Consider the following 10,074-nt stretch of genomic DNA (forward strand, 5'->3'; position numbering starts at 1 on the left):
AGTGGGTGTGAGATCCAGAGTTTGGGAGAGATAGGTCTGGGCACGCACACAGCCATGTGAAGAGGCTTTCTCAATGGCAGTGTGAGCTGAAGACACATTAGGAAAGATTTTTAGGGTGCAGTCTGCTTCGATGGGCAACTGACTGTTTACCCTGTACCAGTGTACTGTGCTTGAGGATGAAAGTACTTGGGGTGAGACAGGGCCGGAGTCTCTGGACCTTAGTTCTGTGGCACCTGGGGCAGACGGGTGCTCTCCGTGTATGAGGGTCCAGCCGCTCCTCAGCTAGCTTCACCCTCCACGTGCCCTTCTTCTGCTCACCTGCTTCTGGAAGTGGGCTTCTAGGCTCTGAATCACTACAATCACCTCAAAAAAGCCAGCCTTCTGTCCTCCTTTCTGAGCTCGCATTCCCAGGTTATGCTCCAGATGTACCATTGTGTCACTGTGAAGCCCACCCCTCCCATCAGGCACATATCCCCTGCTACCAGTAAGACACAGAAATGTTCTAGGAGTACCATGAGTTTAGTAGGGATCCCAAAAGCACATTCTAAAGAAATGAATTTATTCATTTATTCAATTTCCCCAATGTAAGACGCTCTACAGGAGTGTCATGGAGGCCCTTGGGGGGATGGAGGGTGTGCACAGCCCTTAGAGCAAGTTTAACATCTAGGCCTTAATTTACAGTATAGGAACAGGGTTATTGAAATTTCAGAGGACAGAAGGATCCTCAACTGTGGAATCTCGGGGGTGGAGGAGCAGCTATGGAGTTGGGCTGGACATGATCCAGAGGAGAGCAGTTTGGCTGCTGGTAAACACTGAGTACTGAGTGGATGTCCGTGCCAAGCCACGGGAAGAACAAAGCCCACACGGCTCTGCTATGGAAGGAGGAAGACTAGTGTGCAGGGGATGGGTACTCAACTGGGGCTTCTTTCTTGGGGATCCGTGACCAAGGAAGATGACCTCACTCTGTCCTTGGCTCCTTGGTCAAAGTACCATTCTACAATTTTTAAACATTTTGAGTCATGGCTGAAGCTAGAAAAAAAAAATGGGAAAACAGGGGAAACCAAAACATAGTCCATGGGTTGGGGAGCTTGATGGCCCCCTTCAAGTAGCTCAGGCCTGGCAGCTTGTGCTGGGCTTGTGGAAGTTTCCCTCTCACAGAGGCTAAATACCTGGGGAAGCAAGCTCGAGCACAGTAGGGCTTGTGGGTCTGTGGGGACTGGAGCGTCACTGTCAACTCATGGCTCCCACGGCGACCATACACAGGCACAGGGCCCACTGTGCTGACATTTCTGAACCCATCGCCCCTGTTGAGACCCAAACCGGGCTGGCCTGGATGAGGGCGGCAGGACGGGCTCAGGCACAGCCTCACTCCTCCCAGGGGCTCATGTCAGTGTCGATGGCCACACAGTTGTATGCGGCATAGCGGAGTTTCTCCTCACATACCTTGGCACTAAGGAGGGAGGAAGGTGGCTGTCAGCCAGCTCTGCACTCCCAGGGTGCACTTCCCTGCCAGCCACCCTCCCACCCAGGAAGACTCACCTGGCATAGTGTGGGAGGAAGAGTGTACTGGAGCAGGTGGAAGACTCAGGCAGAGCATCTGTGGTCTCATAGCTGGGAGTTGGGAAGGGCAAAGGATTAGAAAGCTGTGGAACAATGGACGTGTGTGTGTGTGTGTGTGTGTGTGTGTGTGTGTGTGTGTGCGCACACACATGTATGGCACCTTCTGCCTCTCTCTGTACTTATACCTACCCCAGTTTGTCCGGGTAGATGTAGATCCGAGCTGGAAGGCGGCTGCGGCCAGTGACAAAGCGCAGGAAACGGCTCCGGTCCTCTGGGTGGAGAAGAAAATTAAGGTTTGCACTGATAAAGGAGGTTCTGTAAATTCCCACCCGCCTCTTCAATCCACAAGCCACGTCTCAAGGCAATGCAAGAGGTACTCTGCCCTCTACTGACCATTGGTGAAGTTGTTCAGAGCCTCCCAAAAGTACTGCACTCGTGTGTCAGATGGTTCGAAGTCCTCAAACCGAGCTGGGAAGGGCCAGGACAGAAGTTCATTCTTTGGTCTCACTCTGCTAGTCCTTAAGTCCCGCCCCTTCAGCTTCACTGCCCTGTCACCTAGAACTCACTGAGCTTGCGCAGAGCATCCACAGTGACCTCTGGGTCCCCACACACCTTCTTTTCCAACTCTTGCCAGGTTAGCAAGTCCAGCACAGCCTGTGGTACCACCTTCAGCAGACCTGCCTGCATGGCTGCCACCTAGGGAGGAGGAAAAAGCCTGCCTGGGAAAGCTGGATACTACTTTCAGCGTACACTGGGGCATCTCTGTACTTGCTGACCAACAGGAATGAGGGGTGCAGTCAGAGTGGAAGCCAGCATCAGGGTGGATATTGGTCACTTACCAGTGGCCTCTGGCTGTCAAGGGAAGGGCTCATGTTTTCCTACCTGCTCCTTGCTCTCCTCTAGCCGTGCCTTCTGCACCAGCTGGATGAAACGAGAGCGGTCCTCATATTCCACCACGATGCCTGTGCCCCCAGGAATCAGCTCCACGACCTGTTGATCACTCAGGACGGTGGTGAATGTTAGCTCCTTCCCAAACTTGAATTCAAATGTCTCCTTGTCCACTCCTTCCATCACTTCCAGGAGCTTCACCTGGATTTGGAGAGAGGCAGAGATGTCTGTCAGCTTTCCACAGGGACAGTCTCTCCCCAGGGGTGATGGGGAGTGCAGAGGCCAGGAAAGAGCTGGGGAAGGACCAGCTCTGGAGCCTAGGGAGGGCACCCTGCAGGACACGGCACCTGGCTCCACCCAAACGACAGCCAGAAACTGGCTTGGCCACAAGGGAAGTTGGGAGACAGAACATCTTGGACAAAGATGAAAGATCTATCTAAAGGCATAAAGAATGCTTTGCTAGGGCCTGAGTGTGGATCAAATGGCTGAGCCACAGGAGTCATGAAAGCCCTTCTCAGGGTTCACCCTGTCCTGAGCCCAGAGCAGAGGCATTGGGTGATTTAAATGAGGAGTGAGATAAATTACCCCAGCAGCATGAGATGGATAAGAATTAGGGACAGGGACATTAGCTTTTACAATACATGGTGGGACCAGAAGAAAGATGGCCTGAACCACGAGGACAGCAGTGAGATGGGATATGCACACTAATTCCAGGGAGAGTCTGGAGAGGATGCTGGGGGAGAAGAGCTAAGAGTGACCCTAAGCATGGTTGCCTGTGCCTGTAATCCCAGTGCTTAGGAGGTAGGCAGGAAGATCAGGAGTTCAAGGTCATCTTCAGCTACACATCCTCAACTATGTAAGACCCTACTGCAGGAAGCAAAACCAGGGCTGGCAAGACGGTTCAGTGCATAAAACACTTGCCACCAACCCTGATAGCCTGAGTTCAGTGCCCTGGATCTGCACGGGGACAATCAATTCCCAAAAGCTGTCCTTGGATGGTTACATGTGCACCATGGTGCATGCACCTACCCTCGCCCCTCCCTCTCACATACACATTCTCTCTCTCCCTCTGCCTCGTTCTCATTCTCTGCTCTCTCTCTCTCTCTCTCTCTCTCTCTCTCTGTCTTTCTGTCTGTCTGTATGTCTCTCTCTTTCTTTCTCTCTCTCTCTCTCTCTCTCTCTCTCTCTCTCTCTCTCTCACACACACACACACACACATACACACACACACAAATATGCTTTCTTACAAAAGGCAAAACTCAGAACAAACACAAAACCCTGATGACTATGGCAGAGGCAAAGATGGATAGGGTGCAATTCTGAGCCTGGAGCCTGAGAAGGCAGCATCCTGGGGATAAGGGGAAGAGTGTGCAGAGTGCAAGGCTCAACAGTACCATCTTGAGTTAATGCATAGGTGGACCCAGACTAAGGAAAGAAGTGAGAGGTGGAGGTAAGGCTTTTAGGAGTTACCAGAACAAAGATATCAGTTGAAGCCATGGACACCGATGGGACTGGAGGGGGACATGGGTGCTGGGGAGCAATGGGTCTGGGCCCTACTCACCAGCACAGAGTCCACAGCTGGGAAGTCTTTGCTCCAGCTCACCTCCTCACCAGACAGCTGCTTCCACACGAACCCAGGCAGGGCCAGGACCTGTGTGACCAACACTGCTGTCTTCTTACTGAACTGGCCAGGTCTACTGGTCCTTCTTTTGAGGGACCTGAGCTCAGCTGACCGGGTGATGATTGAGTTACTCACCAGGAACTCCTTACCCCGAAGGGCGGCCCCCATCAACTGTCCAATCCACTCATACTTGGCAAAGTCTCGGCAAGAGGGATTTGGCACATACATGTCCCGGGCCTCACCAGTGCTATTGCCCTGCCCCAGAGACAGAGCTGTTAGCAGGACATGGAGTAGAGCCTGTTTTCCCACCTTGGGTACCCCACAGACTTTACTAGAAGTCTACTGCCCCCACCCCACCATCTGCCTAATGTACAAAGGAGGCTCCTCTCCGTCTGTGCAGAGGCTGCCTCAGGCAATTTCCTCCACTGCCCCCTCTAGCTCTATCGGGTTCTTGAGAGGTTTGCAGAAATAGCAGAAATTTGGTGGTGGGTGGGAAGACAATCACCTGGTTTGCAGTGCGCACAAAGAAGGGCAGAGGCACAGGGGTATCAGCCGAGCTGGGACATAGCTCTTCTGACATGTCTGCCAGGCTGTCACGAAAACCACCGCCTGAAATGACAAATGCTCTCAGCTGGGCACCTCAAAGTCCCAGAAGGTTCTAACACCTAATAGGACAACAATCGGAGCCCAAGGCCTAATAACACCCAATAGGACAACAATCGGAGCCCGAGGCCTAATAACACCCAATAGGACAACAATCGGAGCCCAAGGCCTAATAACACCCAATAGGACAACAATTGGAGCCCAAGGCCTAATAACACCCAATAGGACAACAATCGGAGCCCGAGGCCTAATAACACCCAATAGGACAACAATCGGAGCCCAAGGCCTAATAACACCCAATAGGACAACAATTGGAGCCCGAGGCCTAATAACACCCAATAGGACAACAATCGGAGCCCAAGGCCTAATAACACCCAATAGGACAACAATCGGAGCCGAGGCCTAATAACACCCAATAGGACAACAATCGGAGCCCAAGGCCTAATAACACCCAATAGGACAACAATCGGAGCCGAGGCCTAATAACACCCAATAGGACAACAATCGGAGCCGAGGCCTAATCACACCCAATAGGACAACAATCGGAGCCCGAGGCCTAATAACACCCAATAGGACAACAATCGGAGCCCGAGGCCTAATAACACCCAATAGGACAACAATCGGAGCCCGAGGCCTAATAACACCCAATAGGACAACAATCGGAGCCGAGGCCTCACCTTGGTCAATGATCCCTTCCGCAATGAATTTACATTCCCACCACTGCTCATAGCGCATGGGCCACCTGTAAACAGGGACGAAAAGGACTAGAGTGTGATAGTGAGAGGTACGAGGCAGTGTGTGCAAGCCCTTACCCTCAAGCCATACCTGTAGTCCAAGGGTTTCTCATACTTGTCAGAAGGTTTGAGGCCTTCATAAACCTGGGGGCAAAAGAAGGAGGGAGTAAGTCTGTGTTCAAGAGCCGTCCCTATTCTTGCTCAAGTCTCTCTTGACCCTCTACTGACCCTCCCTCAGTCTAGCCCAGACCTGGGTGAAGACTGCATTCTTGCAGGCAGGGTCCCGAGAAGGGCAGGCACGGTGTTCCATGGCAAGACGGCGGTTGATGTACAGCCGTGGCATGAAGCTGGGCTTGCTGCTCTCTGAATCACGCAGGCACTGTGCTACCAGGCTGGGCCGCTGGCGTGACAACAGTAGGAACTGTTTCACTTGCTGGTGAGGAAAGGTGACCAGGGCAGAATGAGTGGGCAGTCAGCTTATGTGTAGGCCCTGGGACTTTCCTCTGTGCCTAGCCACAACTCCACCACTGCAGTCCAAGTCTAGTCCCTTCTGTTCTTGCCTCTAGTTTCTTCTTCTTCTTTTTTGTTTTGTTTTTTGAGACAGGGTTTCTCTGTGTAGCCCTGGCTGTCCTGGAACTCACTCTGTAGACCAGGCTGGCCTCGAACTTGGAAATCCGCCTGCCTCTGCCTCCCAAGTGCTGGGATTAAAGGCGTGCGCCACCACTGCCTGGCTAGTTTCTTCTTTAACCACAAAGGGGAAAAATTTAAAACAACAACACTAATCTAATATTCTTATAAGCTTTCTAATAATTCCACTAAGCAGAGAAAAGTCCCTACTTCACAGCCTGCTACACAAGTCTCTTGAGAAGAGACTGTGCTTCCTGTCAGCCAATTGCTAGCCGCATGCCGCACCCACACCTAGCTGTATGGTTTCCTTAGTCACGTGGAGCTGCTGTAGCAGCCACTGGCACCTTTTGTATAGCTGCCCCACCTGAGCTGTTCTTTTTCCTTCCCTCCTATTGCATACGTCACAGCCTGTCTGGAAACTAGCCCCTCAAACACTAACTTTTGGTCACTTGTGTCTAGCTTTCTTCTTGGTTTTCAGAACCAGTAAGGGTCTAGCCCCAGAGGGGTTCCAGAAACTTTCTGTTAAAGAATGAAAACTAAGGGCTGGGGAAGTAGCTCAGTGATTAAGAGTACTGATTGCTCTTCCAGAGGTCCTGAGTTCAATTCCCAGCAACCACATGGTGGCTCACAACCGTCTGTAATGGGATCTGATGCCCTCTTCTGGTATGTCTGAAGACAGCTATAGTGTACTCATATACATAAATAAATATCTAAAAAAAAAAAAAAAAAAAAAAAAGAATGAAAACCAGGCAAATAGCCCAATGCCCTGATATGTACTTCAGGCCCAGACTCACCTTAATCTCACTGAAGGTACCCAGGGTGTGGTCCCATGCAGGTACTAGGTGGTGCAGGACACTGTCCAGGATTTTGATGAATCTGTGGTAGTGGGGTAAGATAAAGAGTTGGGCATGGATGTAAGACCCCAGTCTCTAACCCACAGGGGCGGAAGCGAGGCTCAGGAGGTGCTCTGGCCCTTGAAGCAGAATCACTCATTTTGCCAGACTTTGGGGCCTCCTCCATGCAGATTCCCAAGGCTTAGAGAGAAAAGGGAGGCCTGCAGGGCCAGGACCATACATACCTCTGCAGAAGGACAGCTCTGCGGTACAGTACTTCTGGGTCAGTGCCTTCCAGGCGTGGATATCGCACCAGACTGGCCGGCTGGAACAGGTCTGCATTCAGCCCTAGCTCTCGTTGTCGGGATGACTTGATCTTTACCCCTCGAAGACGAACATCGATCCCATCATCTGAGGATGGAGTCAGAATATGGCCATTTGATGTGCCTGCTGCTCTCTTGGCCCTCAGACCTAGGAATGGCTTCTAACAGTGGGCATTTTGTCACTGTTAGCCACAAAGGCTTCAGAGATTCTATCACAGGATTCATTCCACCTCTATGCTGCTGGAATGCCTGTGGATCCCAACCCAGTTCCTTTTCTAGATGTGCCCAACTCCCTCTAGGCTTTAAGGTTGGCTTATACCCAGCACTGTATACTGTCTCTGGTCCCACAGCTTTATCCTAACTCCACATCCAATCTCTTCTCTCCACACCGTCGGCCTGCCCTCATCCCCTCATCCCCATCCTGGGACTCCTACCTCGACACTCAACGATTCGGATTTCAATGATTGGAAGATGGACGGTCATGTCCTCTAATACACAGACATCCCCGATCAGGGTCCTAGAGACAGTTCAGATATTTGCTGCTTCAGGCCTTCAGGACCTTCTGGGGTTCCATTCAAGTTGAGCGTGGCCCCATTGTAAAATCATGTCCCACTTCCCACCCCAGGACAGCCTGCTCACTCGTCAATGTTCACGTCACTCAGCTTCTTCAGGTTGTCCCCTTCACCTCCATAGACCACTACCCGCTTTGGCATGAAGTTGTCATCTGTGGTATCCACTGTGAGCAGCAGCTTCCTGAGGGCTCAGAGTACGTATCTGAGTGAGTCTCCAGGCGCCCATAGCACATGGCTCACCCACCCTGTCTTGCCCAGAGCCCACTCACTTGACAATTGTGCCTTTCTTCATGGTAAGCCGTACCCAGTGTTGGCACTGGGACCCATCACTCTCCCAGTAGGTATCTGCATTGCTATCTGTCAGGCAGGACACATTGAACTCCTCCTAAGGCAGGGGCAGAGAGGTGGAGTCATACTGGGGATGTGTTTTGGGTCAGAGAACAGAAACAGCGAGTTGGAGTGGGTGTGCAGGAAGGGTTTCTGGGGTTCCTTAAAGGGGTTCCAAGGGTAGTGGGACTAAGTAGAGCCTGTGGGGACACTGGTTTGGCCCTAGTTTGGTGATGGAAGTTCTGGACCTAGCATTGAGGGATGTGACTGTTTCTAGGCACAGGAGTCCCAGCACCCACCGTATAGGAAGAAACATCTATGCTCTCCACATACTGCTTCACACTACCCAGGTTCTCATCTTCTTTGCCCAGGTGGTCATATAAGAAGTGGATCAGGTCCTCGTCGCACTCATATGTCCATGTTGGCGGTACATAGCTGAACAACCCCAATCCCCTAATTAGGCTGGGTTCAGGCCCTGCTCCCTCCTCTCCCACCCCATTCCAGATAACTCACAGTAGCCTTTGTACAGCTTCTGTGTATGCCTCTGCTGGCTGAGGCCTGGACCCCAGGCGATGTGAGTACGTCAGGTCCACCACCTGTTCCCATCTGTGGGCACAGAGTGCAGTAAATGAGGAGGGAGGCAAGGGCAACAGGACACCACATTCGGGATCTGGGGCCTACTCGAGTACTAGCTCCCAGCCTCCAGAAGCCTCATCATCCCCCTTCAGGTCTTATCTGCCAGTTCTTACCCTACCTCCACCCAAATCTCTCACACAACCCAAAGTTTTCATTTTGGTTGTGTTTCCAAACCCTACGCATCTGTCAGACACCAAATCGCGTCCTTTTAGTTGCAGGACCTGAGCACCGGCCGGTAGTCCACGCCAAATAGCTGCTGCTGCCGCTGCAGGTGGTCCGGAGTGTCAATAGGTACAAGGCGGGCTCCGCCCTCCGCTGGGCGACACACTAGAAGCCAGCCTTCGTCCAGACTACAGTCACTCAGGTGTTCCGCCAGCTGTTCCTGCAGGGACGCGCCAGATGGAGACAGCCGTCAGGAGTCAGAAATCAACTCAATTGCTCGCCCAGCCCAGCCCAGGGCAAAGAGCACTGAAAGCAATGCCAGCTCACTATGGGATAAGGGGACGGAACAACCAGGGCTTTGGCTAGATCCAGGGGGTCTTTTGTGGGGTCCCTGCCAGCCAGGGCGCACCTTGGTCAACTTCACCCAGAGCCCGTGGCCGTTGCACAGCTCCTCGCCGGTGGTGCGCACACAGGCGCCTCGCCGGAGCTCAATACTGTCACGGGCGGCGCGCAGCGGTCCGGAGCCTGTGCTCGGGGCAGGGCCCGCGGCACCCACTCGCAGCCCCAAGCCCTCTGCCTCCCACACAGGCAGCAGCACGCGCGAGGGTCCCGCCGGGTCCTTGTAAAGCTTGTAGAGCACCTCTCGCGGCACGAAAGCCAGCGCCGCGGGCAGTGGCAGCCCGGCCCGGAGGCTCCGCGCCGCCTCGGCCAGGAAGCGCACGCGACCCAGAAGCTGCCGCGGGGACTCAAGCGCCGCGCCGGGGCCAGGACCGGCCATAGCGAAGCTGCTGAAGTGAGACTCGTCCAGGGAAATCCTGCCCTGCCGCAGCCGGGGCACAGCAAGCAGAGCTTCCCACCACACCCTGCCCCACCTCCCACCCTACCTTACCGTATGTTTTGGATTAAGTGTACAACAAATTACCACCCTATCGTCAGGTGTATCACCTATTTTGTGACGCGCTCCCTTGTCCCCCTCCTCCCGCCCTGTCCCTGACTTACCAAATCAGACACAAAACTAGACTCTTAGGGTAAGGTCTCATGTAGCCCAGGATGAGCTCGACCTCGCGACCCTCTAACTAGAGCTAGTGCTACTACCCTTGATGAAGTCTTTCTTAGATCTACTCTGATGCTTTGGCCCCTCCTGTTTTTGTTTCCCTGTCAATTAATATTATTTTGGTGGTGTTGTGT

At 52.9% G+C, this 10,074-nt stretch overlaps 1 protein-coding gene across 2 annotated transcripts; it reads right to left on the bottom strand.

Moving 5' to 3' along the window:
• Window positions 1-553: 553 nt before the first annotated feature.
• Hectd3 (HECT domain E3 ubiquitin protein ligase 3) lies at window positions 554-9,768 on the bottom strand. 2 transcript variants are annotated; one of them, XR_013110495.1, is made up of 21 exons: window positions 9,296-9,768; window positions 8,946-9,106; window positions 8,602-8,694; window positions 8,388-8,523; window positions 8,031-8,146; window positions 7,829-7,942; window positions 7,624-7,706; window positions 7,112-7,277; window positions 6,828-6,909; window positions 5,657-5,839; window positions 5,498-5,550; window positions 5,350-5,414; window positions 4,575-4,678; window positions 4,205-4,324; window positions 4,010-4,099; window positions 2,443-2,649; window positions 2,173-2,256; window positions 1,954-2,028; window positions 1,750-1,831; window positions 1,540-1,611; window positions 554-1,450 (listed from the first exon to the last, which is right to left on the bottom strand). XR_013110495.1 is itself a non-coding variant. In XM_034503237.2 (21 exons), the coding sequence occupies exons 1-21, from the start codon at window positions 9,662-9,664 to the stop codon at window positions 1,366-1,368; spliced, it is 2,586 nt and encodes an 861-aa protein (XP_034359128.1). In that variant the 5' UTR covers window positions 9,665-9,767; the 3' UTR covers window positions 554-1,365. The 2 variants fall into 2 exon arrangements, 1 of the variants encoding a protein (XP_034359128.1); XM_034503237.2 differs by having other exon boundaries at window positions 2,127-2,256; window positions 9,296-9,767.
• Window positions 9,769-10,074: the final 306 nt, after the last annotated feature.

This window comes from Arvicanthis niloticus, chromosome 5 (assembly GCF_011762505.2).
Source record: "Arvicanthis niloticus isolate mArvNil1 chromosome 5, mArvNil1.pat.X, whole genome shotgun sequence".
Lineage (NCBI taxonomy): Eukaryota > Metazoa > Chordata > Mammalia > Rodentia > Muridae > Arvicanthis > Arvicanthis niloticus.

Bases quoted from the DNA above. Each gene is read 5' to 3' on its own strand.
- Hectd3 (XM_034503237.2), bottom strand. From the start codon at position 9,664: ATGGCCGGTCCTGGCCCCGGCGCGGCGCTTGAGTCCCCGCGGCAGCTT. The intron at 7,707-7,828 runs GTGAGCAGGCTG...AACTGTCTCTAG, and splicing joins AGTGACGTGAACATTGACGA to GACCCTGATCGGGGATGTCT. The intron at 4,100-4,204 runs GTGAGTAACTCA...TTGGTCACACAG, and splicing joins TTCGGGGTAAGGAGTTCCTG to GTCCTGGCCCTGCCTGGGTT.